At 34.0% G+C, this 19,094-nt stretch overlaps 3 protein-coding genes across 3 annotated transcripts; all 3 read left to right on the top strand.

Moving 5' to 3' along the window:
* The first annotated feature begins 622 nt into the window (after positions 1 to 622).
* On the top strand, positions 623 to 3,389 carry LOC128167212 (LITAF domain-containing protein-like). Its single transcript, XM_052832792.1, has 3 exons — positions 623 to 790; positions 2,140 to 2,314; positions 2,981 to 3,389. The coding sequence occupies exons 1-3, from the start codon at positions 727 to 729 to the stop codon at positions 3,090 to 3,092; spliced, it is 351 nt and encodes a 116-aa protein (XP_052688752.1). The 5' UTR covers positions 623 to 726; the 3' UTR covers positions 3,093 to 3,389.
* Positions 3,390 to 4,516: 1,127 nt separating this feature from the next.
* LOC128166642 (LITAF domain-containing protein-like) lies at positions 4,517 to 6,922 on the top strand. Its single transcript, XM_052831932.1, has 3 exons — positions 4,517 to 4,679; positions 5,619 to 5,793; positions 6,332 to 6,922. Exons 1-3 carry the CDS (start codon positions 4,568 to 4,570, stop codon positions 6,441 to 6,443), a joined length of 399 nt encoding a protein of 132 aa, XP_052687892.1. The 5' UTR covers positions 4,517 to 4,567; the 3' UTR covers positions 6,444 to 6,922.
* A 1,864-nt stretch (positions 6,923 to 8,786) lies between these two features.
* Positions 8,787 to 10,613, top strand: LOC128168222 (uncharacterized). The gene is made up of 2 exons (XM_052834404.1): positions 8,787 to 8,901; positions 9,525 to 10,613. The coding sequence occupies exons 1-2, from the start codon at positions 8,841 to 8,843 to the stop codon at positions 10,457 to 10,459; spliced, it is 996 nt and encodes a 331-aa protein (XP_052690364.1). The 5' UTR covers positions 8,787 to 8,840; the 3' UTR covers positions 10,460 to 10,613.
* Positions 10,614 to 19,094: the final 8,481 nt, after the last annotated feature.

Below are 19,094 nucleotides of genomic sequence, written 5' to 3'. Positions count from 1 at the left end.
ACCTGGATAGCAGCTCCCTTTGGGTTACTGCTACGTCACAGTGGTCGAGAAGGCGTAATTGTCACCTTCAATTTAACCATCCAACTGATCTTAGTATGTAGTGAGTTTGTTGTGGTTGATGTTGATGTATATAGATATATTATATGGACTAATAAGACATTTGAGTAAAGAAAATCTAAATTATGTAATACAAATATATTATCAAATTTTGTGTTGAATTGTGTCCGTAGCACGATTGCGGTCAACCCAGCGTGCTACTTTTCCCAGCAGGGAGGGCATAAAATGTTGATGTAGGGGGTATGCCATGTTGTCGGCTACCCCATTGTTGTAACAATTTTTTGACCACTGTGGACATTACCTGCCAACTTAATAAATCAGTTCATAAACACTTGTGTTGTTGAAAATATACTTATATAAGGTCTTTGATAAGTACATAATGGAAATATAAATTGCATTTCTTTGTATAATATTTTCTATCTACTAGTATGTATAATTGCTGTTTAATGTGATTTGCCTCTGGACAATTTAAATAATAAACTTACGTAACTGAGGTAATGAGAATATATTTGGATTTCTGGTTTTAAATCTCCCACCCAATCGTTTCCTTTGGACGGCGCTGAGAGTTTAAATTTCGCAAAGATATTTGGCCCGAACAATCGAAGAGTTTTGCAATACATACACTGGTATATGTAAACAACGCTGGTCTGCGTTGTTACGGCCGCGGAGATGAATCAACCCCCTCCCCCACCGTCATATGTCGCCCCTGGGCAAGGACAACCTCCGCCCCCACGTAAGTACTTATTATTTGACTATCATAGGTACATACGGTACACACATGAAGTATTGTGATTCTTTTATATAATATGTAAATGCGATTACATTCTGAAGAAAGAAGGACAAAGCTTGGGAGACCTACTTTTTGATGACCACATGATCTCTCAAGCTAAAATGAATATCATCTACAGGAATTGTATATTATTTGAAGGGTAAATACAATCTATGTGTATAGCCATGCATATACATTTGTACACAGAACTGGTCACTGTAATTGTCAAAGAATAGATGAACAATTTTAACTATGATACATACGTATCACTAGTAATACATGTGCATAGGCAACTCTATGTACGTTATAGAAGTATTAATAAATTCATTGTTTACGCCATGGTCAGTGACAACCTTTCATTCAATTCGGGGGAATTGTTCCTAGCTGTCCATTTTTGCAATGGATATTAATGGCATGTATTAAGATTTAAAATATACTCGATTAAAATGCTTCGACAAATTTAACAATGGATTACATTCATTTATTTTTACATGATTGTTACTACAATTATTGCTATTTTACCCACTCTTTTGTTTACATAAAAGCTAAGAGTAATTTGTAATTTTTTATGTACCAGTGGTGTAAGGATAACGTATAATTTATAATTTCTCCTTAAAGAAGAGTTAACTTTATCTTTGTTTAACTTGACAACAAAAATCTTTAACGCCAGACGCTACCTATTTTACATTTTTTCACTACATTTTCACAACGTAAATCCGTTATTTTATTTAAATTTTATATTATACCATACTTTTTGATATATATTATCAATAGAAACGTTTTTCTGTGACCTTATTTAAAAGCATTAAATTGCATTTTGCATGCTGCAATAACTAAAATACCAAATATTATAACTCCCAAAATAGTATGGCAATTTACCCTAAAGTTTTTGGCATAAACAGGTTTAGATGTAAATAAAAGACGAATAATTTTTCATAGAAATTTATCTAAACATGAAAAACGTCTCGTGTGTCCTGAAAAAATAAAATATCCTTTTCGACACCATATAAATGCACATGTAACCTAATTATAAATGAACATGTTTCATTTGAGTATAGAAACCAATGAATTCCTCCTTAATTTTATTCTTTTCTTTTCATGAACATAGAAACCTATATCTCTTTTTTTATTTGGTTTTGTTTATCTTCAGTTATCTTTTTTGAGCAAATTGATGCCTTTTTGGCAAAATGCTTTGATTCTTATATAAACATTGTAACATTGTCCTAGGTTAAAAGATTGATAACTAAAAAGGTATACTACATGTATATCTCAAACTAATAAATAAAAGCTTTTGCTTTCCTCTTTGAATGCAGCGGGAGGGACCCAAATTGTCTACACCCATCAGCCGACTGCCCTTTCAGCCGTTAATTTCAATCAGTATCCTGTCGCCATGAAATGTCACTACTGCCAGGCCTCTATCACTACCAGTACTAATTATGAGGCGGGGGCGTTAACTTGGGTGGCGTGTTTCGTCATTGCATTCATTGGGTAAGTAGGACCAAAGTTTCCCTAAACACCGAAACTAATTTAAGGACTTCGCCATTTTTAGAATATTTTTCTACCTCCAAACAAAGAAGAGTTTCGAATTGATGACCTATAGTGGACATGAATAATATTTTTTTACGAATTTCATATAACCTATGCAAGTATTTTACAGCGTTTGAAGAACAAAGCTTATAAAAATTGCGATAATTTTTGTTAATCTAAATCCTAAATGACTTTGTCTATCTACTATTTATCAAAATGTAAAATTATGCTTTATAAATATCAAATAGATCATTAGGTTGTATCATTGTATTTGATATATCTGCTTACAAGCATGTGGTTATTTTTTTTCAACTGAAAATTAGATGAAGGGGGAGGGAAAAAATCAGTGTGTATGCATTGGGATCCTTTAAAAAAAAACCCAGCATTTTAAAAAGTTCACCGGCACATGAATTTGGTTGGTCACGTTATCATATTCTGTGAAGCCTGCTGATGTGCTATCATACAAAACACTTTTAAATCTTTATTTATTTTATTCGAAAATGTGTACAAACCTTCAAAGAATAATCAGTTTTCAAAAACCTAGGAATATTTATACAAAAATGTTGCTGTTGACGTTATTTTTCTTTTGTAAAATCTAATAATAACATGTGTATTTTCATGTTTCAGATGTTGGTGCGGATGCTGCTTCATTCCGTTTTGTTTGAACGATTTAAAGGATGTGACCCACAACTGTCCGAATTGCAGACAAACCCTCGGAAAATTCAGCAAAATGAAATAGTTATATTATCGTGAAATAGAGTGTGTATTTGTAAATAAAGAAAACTGTATATTAACAAAGTAAATACTACTTTATCTCTGTGGACAATTATAACCTCGAAGTGATTAAGTTTACCTAAAGAAGATGAATACAATCTTTTTTCATGTTCTATAGATATGCAATGCAGTTATTTTTATGCAGACGATGATCACCTGTACACTTTTTTTCTAGTCTTTTGTCGTATTAGAATGCAGCTATCTTGACCACTTCAAACTCAAAGTCAACGATAAATATGAAACAATAAACTTGAAAATTTAACCATTCTTAGCAAAAGTCTTTTTTGATTGACCACACGTATTATATTTCGTAAAATATCTATAGATCTTGCATTGACCTTAAAGGAATAAGCGGTACCATAGATCGAAGTCATGACTGACCTTCAGGTCAATTATAAACAATTTCTTGTTGTGCCTGTTCTTGTATACACATCCAAACTTGTAAAAAGATGGTGCTAGATTGAAGACTATAAAGCGGTAATACAGGACAGATTGAAACAAAAAAACCTAGCAGAGAGACAAACAAAATAATTCTTTTGTTTTGTGGACTTTTTATTTGATACCTATTCGTGATTTAAAAAATCAGAAAGGCATAGGTTTTGCTAGAATGAAGTACCGTCTAGTAAGACAGTGCAAAGATAGAGACATACTTTTCTTTTAAAATTCATACATGCGCCAATGTCATACGTTCTCTTAAGTGCATCAAAACATACAAAACTATGAAAGGAAAGTTTTATGAATCTCAAAAGTGGTTATAAACTTTTTAATCGGTGGTCTTCCAAATAAGTATCCTAAATCTTTTAGATTTGTACCATAGACGGATGCAAAGAGGCAAACCTGTTACATGATCATGAATTATCATCCAACACAGCGTTTTATCTTTCGCTTAAAAACTGATTATTAAATACAGATTTTGCAATTAATGCTTTTAAATAAAAAACTGATAGATACATGTGCCAAAACACAACAAAAAAGTTGTCATCAAATACAGATTCTGCAATTAAAGCAAATAACGCGAAAAACTGATACAAGGCATATTAGCAAAAGACAACAAAAACGTTACCATCAAATACAGATTCTACAATTAATGTTTTAAATGAAAAACAGATGGGTACGTGTATATGTAACAAAAGTCAACATGTCTTGACAGTTTTACCCTACCGTCTTCAGAAAAAACGCTTTAATTGTATATATTTTTTTATTTTATTTATATATATAATAGCTAATATATAAATGTAGCAAACAGTACAATTAACACTTCTTTGTCATTACTTGGCATACGAAAAGTCTTTAACAGTGGGGAATGAAAAACCGAATTGTTCCGACCTTCGATTTTTAAATCTCCAGCCGAGTCGTTTCGTTTGAATGGCGATGACCATTTAAACTCTTCAGAAAAAACTTTCCTCCGATCCCGCGAAGAGTTTCGCAATACATGTCTAAATGAAAACAACGTCGGACTGTGTTGTTACGGCCACGGAGATGAATCAGGCTGAGCCTCCCCCTCCATCCTATGAGTCCCTGGGGTATGGCTACGGACATCCCCCGCCCCCACGTAAGTACAATCTGACTATTAGTACATAAGCTTATTGATGGATGTACATACTATTCTTTTATATTGTTTCGTAATATGTTATCCCGTTCTCAATTAAACAATTTTTAAACGTTAGGACATATTAGGCTTTCGCAGGCTAAAATGTATAACGTTCGCATGGTTTTTTTTTCACGTTATTTGCGATGCATTATATGTTGAGTACTTGTATATTCGATACTATCGTTGATTCATTGAATAACTATTAATTCAAGACTATATAGTTATGAATTTGGGATTGATAAGGTGAGAGTATGAGAAAGAATTATTGATAATTTTCTTAGCCTTTGCAAATGATTAAAAGAGGGAGAGAGTTTTGCTCTACATACTAAAATTTAAATCTAGAACCTTTTCTACAGGTTCGAAGTTTTATTCCTCTTGCCAGTATCGCTGGTATCTCCTTATGGTATAACGGATTTAAAGATCCTGTAGGTTAGATTTAGATTTGGTCAAGATTAAATTAAAAGTGCTATGACATAATTCACAATAGATTACATGCATGTATTTTGACATACATGTATATTTACCACGATTACTGTAATTTACCAAATTGTCTGAATTTAAAACCCCTCTACTGTTAATAACATGTGTTCAACAACACTACGCCATTATCATAGTACATTGTTTATTTTATATCTTGGGAAGATTTCACAATTTCTTGACCTGACAGCACAAAAAGTTTCCATCAAATACCGATAAGTTACAAGGACAAGTACCTTTGGAATTTCCAAACTGCCATTGTCTCTTCTTATCCTGATAACTTTCATTCTTTTCTGGACATACAAATTTACCTTTTTTTCTAGATTGTATGTTCCTATTTAAATAAACCTTAATTTATCATCCTGAATAATAATTACCATTTCTTCATACCTAAAAGGCATGTTTTCCTCTTCGTCTATATAGCGGCAGGGACCAACGTGGTCTATACCCAACAGCCGACCAACACCGCAGTCATCTCGTTCCGTGACAAGCCCATCGCTATGACGTGTCAATTCTGCCAGGCTTCTGTCACCACCAGCACCACATACGAGGTGGGGGTAGCGACGTGGATCGTGTGTTTCGTCATCGCTTTCATTGGGTGAGTCGGACCATGATATTGGTTCCTCTACTGCCAGAAACACTGCTAAGGCCTCTTACCTAATGCCTCTTACCTAGTGCATATATACAATGTACATGAAGTATATATCTTTTCTGTGTGGTTGAAGAATTGGTCAAACAAAATGTTAACAAAGCTTGGGCAGACTAAAATAGTGTTACAAACCTTTACTGTTTAATTCTAAAGATTGAAAGGACAGAAAAATCTCAGTTCACAAGCGTATCCTGAAAAAGTCGTTGCCAACAATTTCAAGTTCCTTAACTCGGTCATTAATTCAGTTTCTTAAAAGAAAAGTGCAATTTGAGGTCAATTTCTCAGACTTGTGGTTGAGGAGCTGGTGACGTCGCGACCTAAAAAAAATAACTCTTTGGTGAACATAGTGGAGAGCTTCTTTAATTAATATTAACAAAGTCATCTTTTTGCATTGACTTACTGCAAAAAAAATTTTTAAAACCCACGAATCTACTTATATAATTAATTTTTTAAAAGGTCTATTAAAAATGTATTTTTCATATTCTAGGTTTTGGTGCGGGTGCTGCTTGATTCCATTTTGCATGGATGATGCTAAAGACGTGTTCCACAACTGTCCAAACTGTGGACAAACCGTTGGGAAGTTTGCAAGATTATTCTAGAAACCTGTCTTCGTCTTTGAAGAAAGATTAAAATATGTGACAGACAAAAGTAACATTTTCAGTCATTGAAAACTAGTTTTCAATCAATCTCTATCAAATAGAAATGATGGTGATAAAAGAAATTTATTCACAGACTAACGAAGCTGAAACGCCAAGTGAACCTAGAGAGAAGTAGATGTCATGTATTGTTTGAGGATAAGCCGTTAAATTATTTGTTTCTAAGAAATACAAGTATAAATAAAAAAGTTTCGATGTATTTTTTTTCCAGAAACAATATAAACATGAAGGACAATTTTGCAATCACCATTACATGTACATGTAGACATCAGTATGCTGAACGGCACGCCGTAAACCTTAATACTTTAAGTCTTGATACTTGTAAGTAGAGAAAAAATGAAGCTGTTGTGTCTATTTTTTGCCAATATCTTTTATATTTGAATTCATTTGTTAAAATAAAGTTCGGTGATGCTAACCTTAAAGCTGTTTAGTCCGATTTTACACCTGTATCAAATTTTAAAATCATCGTAAAATGATGGTTTGGGGTCATCATATAAGGAGTTTTCACTATCGTTTTTTGTTAAAAAAAAAATCCAAAAACAAAACCACCCCCCCCCCCGGCCAAAAAAAATTGGAAAAAAATTATGGGGTCTTCGGAGGAAAATAAATTCAAAATATTCTGGACATTTAATATTCAACAGATATTCAGATATTATTATTGTTATTAATTGTAAGAAAAATATGGCGTTTATGATACAAAATTACAAATCAGTTCTTATTTTCTTTCATTGCCTGTTTTACGTTTTACGTGGGTGTATGAAATTCAAATTAACTTATTAAAATAATATGCCTGACCATGCCTTTGCCATTTAGACCGCCAAAAATCAAGATTTTAGTTTACAGCTACGTTATGGTAATTTCTATTCCACTATTATACATACATGTGCATGTAGTACTATTATCAAGTATTATTGTTATTATCAAAGTATTAAAATTATCAAGATTATAAATATCATAATGCAAAATAAATGTCATTATCTATGACTTTTTTATGTACGTAGATATTCAATATTTAGAATTTTAATATTTGAATGCCAAAACAAGTGAAACGCTGTCAACATGGTCAATGTGACAGCAAACCGGGTTTTCTTTTATGTGAACTGTATCCATATTCCATGTCAACCCATATCCAGTGAAATGGAGTACCCTACATTGTATATGCAACATTTTGCAAAAAAAAATGACTAAGTTCAAAAGCTAGTATTTTTTTCATAAATAATTAGAAATCAAAATCCTAGCAAAATGCACACCTCTGATATATGTACAATTGATCTGCAAAAGAACAACTTCCTATCTTGAAAACCTGTAGGAGGAGTTATCCGTACAATGAGGGTACCCTATATGCAATATTTTGCCAAAAAAAGACTAAGTTCAAAAGCTGGTATTTTTTTGATAAATTATCGGAAATCAAAATTCTAGCAATATGCACATCTCTAATATAAGTACAATTGATCTGCAAAAGAACAAATTCCTATCTTGAAAACTGTAGGAGGAGTTATCCGTACAATGAGGGTACCCTATATGCAATATTTTGCCAAAAAAAGACTAAGTTCAAAAGCTGGTATTTTTTTGATAAATTATCAGAAATCAAAATGCTAGCAATATGCACATCTCTAATATAAGTACAATTGATCTGCAAAAGAACAACTTCCTATCTTGAAAACTGTAGGAGGAGTTATCCGTACAATGAGGGTACCCTATATGAAACTTTGCTAAAACATCCTCAAAAAATACCATTTGGGAAGACGAAAACTCAGTAGTAAGGCTAATTATTATAAGGTTAGAATTGTACATGTAAATGTACATTAAACTTTTAATTGCTAAATTAAAATAGTGCATTTCGGAAAGCGGGGGGGGGGGGGGGCACCCCCACCCCTTCCCGATTCCCGCCACTGGAAATGTGATCTAATAATGGGGATGTTTAACGCGGGTTAAGTATTTTTCTGCAATACTGTACTCTGCCCCTTGTTACACTTTCCGATACTTTTTAATTTTTACACATACCTATCGAAGAAGAATACTACAGAAATCTGTACAAGCAAATCTTAGATATTTTGATATGTTTTGTTCAAATGAATAAATTAAGATAAAAATTTTTTTAGCGGCACTCCAACCCTTGGGTTGAATTTTGCAAAAAACTATAAAACGTAAATTGATGTTTCATAGGGGCCATAAATATAGAATCATGAAAATCATTTAAAAAAAAAAACAGACTTTTCTGCAATGCTCTGGTTTTCATTTCCACATGGAGGACCAATGAAACGTCTATTTATACTTTTGGCAAGTATGGGCCACCGTATTAAATTGGTGTCTCATGGTGAATAATCCTCTTAGAAGGAAATGGGGGAGAAATCAAACCAAGCCAGCGATTCGAGGAGTTACTCCGATGCATCGAACAAAGGTATACTTAAATGTGATGAGTAATTTCGATAAACAGTAAGAATTCAATGAAAGGTGTATTTAAAATACACATTTTGTTCCGGTTAGGCAACAAGGGCTCGAACTTTCGTGGTTATTAGTAATGATTACTGTGTTTGTAGATGAGCACATCAAGGCATGTTATCTTTAAATTGTATGACCCACTGGCCAAGAAGCAACTTAAACTCAGTTGTATCAGCGATTCAGCGACCTAAGAGAAAGTATGGTGGAGTGTTAGTGAGAGTATTCAATAAGAGTATATTCTTAATTATACACGTGTAATACTCTAGCTGCATGTGACTGAAATTTAAAAAAAAAAAAAGAGAATCATGATATGTTTTTGCTTCTCCTTTGAACTTACCTTATTGTTTAATTAACGTGCATTCGTGGGTGTAGGTCTACTTTATTTATCTACTAGCTGTACGCATTGTGGTGTCCGTGTAAGCACGTGCAAACTACGTGTTCAACCAGTTCAAAATACTTCACATGCATTTTCATTATTTTAAAAGGATAGTACAGGTGATGTACTTGTACAGCTTTGATCGATTCTAAATAAACACCTGGGTCTTGCATGGATGATGATAAATTTCATAACTTTTTTTCCAGATACACCCCATGGAGGACGTAGAGGTATCTCCGTTGCCGAGAGTTTCGCTATCGGTGGTGTCGCCTCCGTCATCTCTGTGTCAGCCACCGCTCCACTGGACAGAATTCGAATCCTGCTGCAGTGTAACCATGAAATAAATAGGTCAGGTCGGCTCTTGGAGCCATACCGAGGCGTCATCGACTGTACGCGAAGGATATACAGAACTGAGGGTTTTCTGTCCCTCTGGAGGGGAAACGTGATCGCGTGTGTGAAGTACCTCCCAGAGCAGGCTATTCATTTCGCCTTGAAGGATGCTGTGGCAAAAGTCATGAACGTGTCCAAAAATGATAGCCCCGGAGTAAGATTCAGCAAAAATCTGACAGCAGGGGCCCTCGGAGGGTTCTCATCTCATGCTCTGCTGTATTCCTTCGACTACTGCAGAACCAGATTAGCGGCTGATATTCTGCATGCGGGTACAGATGGAAAGAAGCAGCGCCAGTTCAAGGGTATCTTTGATGTTTATAGGAAGACACTGCGTTCCGATGGAATTGTGGGATTGCATCGCGGATTCATGGTTTCCTGTATGGGAGTCGTTGTTTACCGGGGAGCGTACTTCGGTCTGTATGATACACTGAGACCAATGTTTCTGAACTACGAAGGAGCGACACTGATATTAACTGGCTTCTTATTGGGATATGTTACGACGATTGTGGCAGGGATTATATCCTATCCGTTGGATACTATCCGCCGGCGGATGATGATGAGGAGCTGTGAACAGGTCAAGTACAAAGGCTGGGTAGACTGTGTTAGATATGCTTACAGAAATGAAGGACTCCTGAGTTTGTATGGAGGAGTATCTATTAATATTATGAAAAGTTTTGCCAGTCTACCAATTTTGATATTTTACGACGGATTTAAGACACTATTCACAAGATATCGTCTTGAAAATGACTGATATGTATATTCGTTTCAAATCTCCAAGAATTCTTGGACTTGCACTTGTATCTTATTTGAATTGTAAGGACGGAAGTAGTAAAATGCATATCCATAGAGAGTTTTCAGATAACACTTTTTATATGTTAAGGTTGAAGGGAAAATAAATTGTCAATTGTATATCTGAAGCCTAGTATTCATTTGATACCCACACACATATATATTTATTTTAAAATAAAATAGCAAGACGTCATGTTAAGCAAACTAAGATCAGTTGCAAGCAAAGCAAAACTTCTAATAGAAAGTTGTTTTTGTTTGATAGTGAGTAAATTTAAATGTTGTAACACGTACATACATGTACATGCAGATAAGGTATTTGAAAAAAAAATTTACAAGAAGCAAAAAAATTAAGTACTGCCAGTTTACGTAAACTATACACGGTGGCGGATTCAGGCACTTTTTTGCAAGTGGTGGTATTTTTTTTTTTTTCAGAAAAAGGATGGGATAAAATTCAAATTGAAATTGTTTTGGATCATACGTTCATAAATTTAACTGTATAAATACATGTAAAAGCATCTTGGTATCAAAATTTTCTTTAGTTTTAGGTATGATACGAATAAAACGATTTGCAAATATCTTAAGAAAAAAAAATTCTTCTAAAATTCAAAAAAGTGAAATGAATACAAATATATATCTGACTTGAAGACAAAACGACTGATTTGGCAAGAAAACCAAACCTCTCGGGTTCTAGTATGCATAGTAAATTCTGTATGAAACGTGAGGCGTGAATTAAGGTATCCCACTCGTCAATGTTCTTGTATCAAGAATTTCTTGAGAAGTATGTCATTAAAATCTGTAGGCAAAACACACTTTCAAAATACAAAGATAATGGGGGTCAGTGTTCATCTGAGTTATGACCAATATAATTTGACCGTTTTGCACCTAAAATGCGATTTCAGCCTGATTAGGGTTTGTTGTCAGTATTTTTGATCAAGCAAACTTTTTTCTTGAAATATTATTTTTAATTATGCACAATGGTCACACTGAATAGAGGGATAACAAAAAAAAATTGTTTGAAGCTGCATAAATTTTTGTGTGCTTTTTTTGTACTTAAAATAGACAATTTCTATAATAGTTGCAATTAGATTTGAAATAAAAACATCTTTAATATCAAGAATTTTATAAGATTAATCCAATTTGGCTAGATATGTATTAAGTATCATTTTGACGTTATAAAACATAGGGGTCATTATGTCAATTTTTAGATATATGGCTTCAAAGGTTAAATTCTCGCAAAATTTCAGACATTTTCTATATATTTGCATGGTTTTATGCTAAACGTCTATCACTCTTCCTTCTACATGTAGTTTTGTACAAGTCACACAGGACCTATAGAACATGTCACAACATATCAAATGTTAAAAATGTGAATAATGAATAAAAGTATAATCAAAAGAAAAGTACATTGAAAAATCATAAAATTGCTTGTTTCTGTCGTTTTCGATGAAAAAACCTTCCGCACGAGAGAATAGTTCCCACCAAAACTTGTTTTTTTTTCTTGAATTCATATGGATTTTCTTTATGAATGTTGCATCATTATGAAATGATGGTCTTTCTGTGAGGTTTAAATTAATAAAATCATACTTTTTAAAAATATAATTAACATCATTCTGCGCAATGAAATCAAAACGTGAAGAGTGATATACCTTAAAGTACATGTACATGTTCACGTTCAGTTAAACATTTATGTAAGTATATATGTCCTTCAAATTTGACCATTCATGTATCCCCGAGTACCCAAACTCCGTCACCATAAGCAGAAAACAGTCCGCGTTTCTCTGCAAATTATTTTTTGTGGTTTTTATCATTTGCAATCACTAGATATAACATGAAACGTTATAATTTATAAAATTATTAACAAAAATATTTTTATTATTATTCAAATAAGCCCTCTGAATACGACGTTTATCACACGTGCTATCATAACTTATGAACCTAACTCCGTCACCCACATGATCTATGATACGCCAGAAATGGAAGACTCATTAACAATTTAGTTTAAACTCAACTTGTATCTAGGCCAAGTTATATTAAGTAAAATCGGTGTATACAATTTAAATTGTATATCATTTCATCAAAGTGAAATGATCGCCAGAATAAAAAAATTGGCCCTTGTAACAACAATCACAGTGACCTTTTCAGAATGTATGGATGTCGTTTGATTTTTGTCCTTATATGTTTCAAATATATCAAATCAATAATAAATATATTAATGATTATATTATTCATATATTACATTTTTAATAAATGTAGCATAATCTATAATTACCAACACACCGTATATATCTGTAACCCTGTATAAGGCAAAAATTAAGGCATGAGCGATTTGACGTTATCATCAGTGTAGTGCATAAACGCTATGCGGACTGAAAAAAAATGTATTAATAACCTTAATAAAAAATAAATTACATTTGAATGTTTCATCTTGGCCTCTCTTAAAATGACTGACCACAGTAAATAATCAAATAGGCCCGCATGTCAGAAATATCGTTATTTTAGTGCACCCGTAAAAAGGTGTTAGCTGATTTCACGCAATTATTGTTGCATAAAATGAATAGGGTGTAATTTTGTTACATGTATGTTTGAATAATTTAATTCTGGTTGTAACGCGCTTTCTGATTGGCTAAAAAATTATTTTATATCGTATAAAGAATGTTGCCTACGTCAAAGTAAGACTAATGTCAAAAACGTATCAATACGCCTGACGTTACGTTTGAATTTTGTACAATTTGATGTCATTTTATAGATCAAATGACTGTTTTTATCAACAATTGATCGCAAATAAATTCGCGGTTTATAAAGCGTAAACTGCCCCAAACCATTTTATATCGTATAAAACTAAAAAATATTGAATTCATTCCTTAAACACATTCTTAAATTTAACCGTTGTAAATTGTTGACATTTGATTGAAGATTTTTGACATGCAAAAAATGACGTCATAATCGCACTTGATTTCAAACGGCGAGGAGTTTCCCGAAAGTGACGGAGTTAGGGTAGTGACGGGGTTAGGGTGCTATGCGATACAAATTTTATTACCAGAATACAGTGATATTTTTGAAGTTCATTGAAATCTACTACAAATATATTTCCATGTATATTTCTCATCTAAATAAATATGCAGAAAAGTGGGGGAAAGGGGTGCTTAATGGGCTAAAACGTAATTGCTTTAGGAAATTGCAATTAAATTCTTGATTTTGCTGAATTTTTTTGCGCATACATTTAAACCGTTCTTCAGGGTGTCCCAAAACATATGTTGCACTTTTAATCATCAATAACTTTATTAGATTAAAAGCAATCTTAATGATTTTTTGTAAACATCTAGTGTAAAAGTTTTAATTTTATTTGAGAAAAGTTCGGGAAATTCTCTTAAACAATCAGTTAATTATGACGTCATAATGATGTCTTCACACTTATCAAGATGGAACCTTCATGTGAACAGCTGGCAGAAATTGTCAAACTTTACTATATGAGTGTAAATCTGTGACTTTAGTCATAAGAACAATGAGAAAACGACACCCTGAAATGAAAATGCTCAACAGAATGCTAATTTACAGACTTGAGGGGAAGTTTGAAGGTAAAGGCACGATAAGTGACACAGGGCACAATATTCTGTTTCGGGAGACCAAGGAGTGCCCGTACTAAAGAGAACATTGATGCCATTGATACACTTATTACTGAAACTCCACAAAAATCACTTAGACGTGTACTGCATGAACAAAATGGCAATGTAAGTAAATCCAGTGTTCACAGAATACTCAAATTTGATTTAAAACTGATTCCTTACAAGATAAGTGTGATGCAGCATTCAAAAGAGACAGACATTAGAAGTCGTTTAGAGTTGGCCCATTGGATTTTAAGTAGACCAGACTCTGAAAATTTAACAGATGCCATATGGTTTTCCGATGAAGCTCGCTTCCATCTCAATAATGTTGTTAATAAACAGAATTTTAGATTCTGGGGTTCGCCAAAACCCAATTTTTATGTGGAAAAACCTCTTAACTGCGAGAAAGACACTGTTTGGGCTGCACTAAGTTCAACAGGGATTAGTGGCCCTTTTTTCTTTGAAGACACCAAAGGCGAGGCAGTGACAGTAAATTCTGAACGATATTTAAAGTTAATGAAATCTAAGTTTCTACCAGCCCTTAGACGAAAAGTTGTAAATTTTGATGATGTGTGGTATAACAGGATGGTGCTACGCAACACATTGCAGTTTGTCTTCTTCAGTGGCTTGAAAACACATTTGGTGATCAATACATTTCTTATCGTACAGCAAATGTTTGGCCACCGCACTCCCCCGATCTAACACCCCTTGGTTTCTTTTTGTGGGGTTATTTAAAAGACAGAGTGTACTCTCCATCCCCACAAACAACAGAGGACCTAAAAACAGCAATTACACGAGAAATAAGATCATTCTCTTTTTACATGTAAAGCTGTGATAAAAAACTTCAGAAATCGTGTTCAAACGATGTTGAAGGCAAAGGGACGTCATTTGGAACATATGTTGTGAAATGACATTATGTTATTCCAAAGAAATTTTTTGATGATTAACAAAGAAACTGTAAAAAATGTATGCTTACCAAAAAGTTTAGAACTATTTATTGTAACTTAAGGTATTAAAATTTTATAACAGTTTAAAAGTGTAACATATGTTTTCATTGGGAAGGGTCAGGATTTGGGTCAAATTTATTTATTTGTTTGAATTCATTGTTTATAAATGTTTTATCAATGCATTTCTAATTATCAAACATTATTTAAGGATCAAGCGAAGAGTTATAAACAAGATACAGAGCTTATAATGCTTTGCTTTATAAACAAGGCGCATGTCACTTTTATTTTTGTTTACAGTAGCTCAATTCAAGGCATAAAGAATCATTCTTTAAGGGGGGTGTGCGGCCATCTTTAACATTTGAGGATAAGAATGTAAACATTTCTTGAACTGGTTTGTTTCTGCCCGAAACTGGCCAACATTTTATTGCTTTATATCTTTTGGCAAAATTTTTGGCCGGTTGCGGGTGGAAACAAGCCAGTTCAAGAAATGTTTACATTTTTATCCTCAAATGTACAAGATGGCCGCATATCCTCCTTAAATATAATGGGGTGATAGTGATCAAATCCAATAAAGCCCGAATGGCTTCGATCACACCGCAGCCGTTATTATTACTTCATTGCGTGGACCCTGAGGTCCACGCAGAAAATATATAAGCGAGGTTAAACCGGACGCTATGGGGGAAAATTCAGCTTGCGCATGAGCTAGCCTGGTTCCTGTGCGTAATGGGTAGCTCAGGGAACCAGGCTATAGCACAAGTTTATCTGAATCGGGATCGGGATTCCATGCCAGAATGCACACAAAAGTTAAAAGGCGCTGTAATTGTAAAGTAGTCAGTACCACAGGGGCCAAGCCCGTTTTAACATTAATTTCAATGTAACCATAAATAAAGAAAGGGGTCGAACTCTGACCCAAATAAAAATCTACCAGCTCGCTTCAAAAGCCTAATAAATCAATTAATTTTTAAAACACTCGCAATATGCATGTATTTTTCAGAAAAGTAATGTCTGAGATACACTCATGCCGAATTTCAAGTTGATGGGTCTTAAAATAGCGGAGATATGCGTCATTATTCTCTCGAAGTCGCCAGTTTATTTTTACTCGGACATTTACCGGTCCAGGGCTCACGATGGGATTTTGCCTCTGACAACAGCAGTATTGCAACAAGTCGAGAAACATTCGCACTAATCTTTGAAAATCTTACATCAAATGGACGCTACTTACATACAAAAACTCCGATAAAATTCCTTAGATACTCTCCATAATGAACTTTTATTCTGCAGCCACATCAACTTCTGACCAGACCGGCCATTTTGACGTCTTCGAGAAAGACTGGTTCTGATTGGACCATCAGGAATATTAACCAATGAAATTGAGTTAAACATTAGCTATCAGAATGGCCGGTCTGGTCAGAAGTTGATGTGGCTGCAGAATAAAAGTTCATTATGGAGAGTATCTAAGGAATTTTATCGGAGTTTTTGTATGTAAGTAGCGTCCATTTGATGTAAGATTTTCAAAGATTAGTGCGAATGTTTCTCGACTTGTTGCAATACTGCTGTTATCAGAGGCAAAATCCCACCGTGAGCCCTGGACCGGTAAATGTCCGAGTAAAAATAAACTGGCGACTTCGAGAGAATAATGACGTATATCTCCGCTATTTTAAGACCCATCAACTTGAAATTCGGCATGAGTGTATCTCAGACATTACTTTTCTGAAAAATACATGCATATTGCGAGTGTTTTAAAAATTAATTGATTTATTAGGCTTTTGAAGCGAGCTGGTAGATTTTTATTTGGGTCAGAGTTCGACCCCTTTCTTTATTTATGGTTACATTGAAATTAATGTTAAAACGGGCTTGGCCCCTGTGGTCAGTACAAAGTATTCCTTTAAAAGAAATAATCGGCATGTGATATGAACTGTCAGTATTATGAAATAAGTTATGTTATTCCGAAACTACAACATGCAACAAATAGCATATATATTTGCAATGTTTTGTTGTTTTCCGTATACACATGTACATTGTAACTTAACTTTACTTTTATAGTAGGCGAGGCTAGAGTACTTCCCGATTAAAATTTTTTAAATATTTAAGTGTGATTGAATAATTATGTCACTGTATGAAAGTTTAAATCTCAAGAAAATGCATCAAAATATGAAATTAATTTAAACAAAGCTGTCACTGCATAGTTAACAAAGTAGTGCGAATCGTATTTGTGTGCGCAAATAATAGATTTCGCCGAATGCCTGATACTATACATGCAGACTTCATAAATAGATAGATCATAATTATTTTTAGAAGTATGAACCCTTTAAATTCTGAGATAAAAATTAAGTCAGGGCTATACATATAAGTAATCCAACGTACAAATTTAGTGGTTAAATGCAGGGGGCAAGAGTGGGTGGAATCTCTGATAATCTTAAGGTTCGCGTTTTGTTGGAAACACATGGTCCACGTACATGTATTGTAGTCCTTTTTTAAAGGACATCAACTTGTAATATTCAATAAATGTGTCCAAGTCGCGTAGTGGACAATGCACTCGCTTTTCACCGCTGCAACCCGAATTCGATTCCCGTGATCATTTCATTTCAATGATTCTTTATTTCTTATATCTATATTTTCAGCTTTTTTTGAACGATTAAATATTAGAATATTGAGTATGCAAACCCCGCTTGTGCCCCAACAATACGTCATTTGTATTTATTGGACTGTACATTACAAAATCGATTCGTTGTGTTATCACAGACAAAGACACTGAAAAATGTAAACATATACCAATAAAAGTTCTTCTACAAGCTAATTTTCCTAACTGCTAATTTGTTTTGAACTAACTTTTTTTTAGCGTTTTTCACATTCATTTTAGGTCTAAACCTGGAATTTTTAAAATGTAAACAAAAACATGATCTGAGTTGTTTACATACATTGAATTAAAGAACTCTGAGCTCTGGCCCCGCCGTCACCAACTTTCCCCAAGTCAATACTCAGCCTCAAATCTGAGGTTTTACCTCAAATTTATGCACTTTTCTTTAAAGGATTTGAGTTGAGGAATGAGTTGAGGAATTTGAAAATTTTGGTGACGGTGGAGCCTGTATCTCGCCTACAACTCGACAAATGACACTCGAATTTTGGCCGACTATTAGACATGCCTTACTGGAGCATTGTTTAAAACATTAAAAACGGAAAAAAATACATTTTAACGAAAATCGTGGCCATGCCCCTTTAAGGGGTTTGGGTTCCTGGTTTCAAACAATGTGAGATATCATCGAATCAACCAGCTAACTTGGTGTCATATGCTTTTTGAAAGAATTCGAAATATCTGATCTAGAATATTCAATAACGGGTATTTTGAAATTCGGGAATTTAAAACTACAGACCCCCGTCGATGAAAGAATTACAAAGTATTTTTTTTAAATGCTATCATATTAACTTTTAGTCGTTGAAACTTATACTGGCTGACATATAAGATTGATAACTATGACTTTACCTAAGATTGGATAGTATATTAGTAGTGTTAATGTAACTATAATTGCCCCTAAAAAACTGCATATGCAAACATTAAAAAAAAATTAAATTCCTGTGAAAACCATCAGTGATCGTTAGAGTAACATGGACACTATTCAAATAAATGCTGAACTCACAGTGTACATTTACATGTACAAAGAATAATCTTACTGTGACCTGGCTACGCTCAGGTCACAGTAAGAATTCGTCCCATATACATGCAATATAGCAGCCGCAAAGCGGACCTGCCTCGCGTCGATTTTAAGTCTGTTAAAAATAATCTGCAGGGAAAAACGCATTTTTACACACTACAAACCTTTTCGAACATGCATAGGTAGTTGAATCCACAAAATTATCCAATTAATAGGTCGTACCAAGGCATTTTGTTAATATTCACGTTTGAATTTACCTGCCATTTTGTCGGAAATCGCACTCGGAATGTCTCGGATTTTATTACTAACATAGCGACCGTAAACAGCGAATTTTCAAACGTGATGTTAAAAGTGACAGTGATTTCGTTGCAAAAACAGTGTATGTGGTAAAATGGGAT

The sequence above is a fragment of the Crassostrea angulata genome, chromosome 10, assembly GCF_025612915.1.
Source record: "Crassostrea angulata isolate pt1a10 chromosome 10, ASM2561291v2, whole genome shotgun sequence".
NCBI lineage: Eukaryota > Metazoa > Mollusca > Bivalvia > Ostreida > Ostreidae > Magallana > Magallana angulata.
Note: the sequence above shows the minus strand (reverse complement) of the source record. Positions and strands in the feature narration are given on the sequence as shown.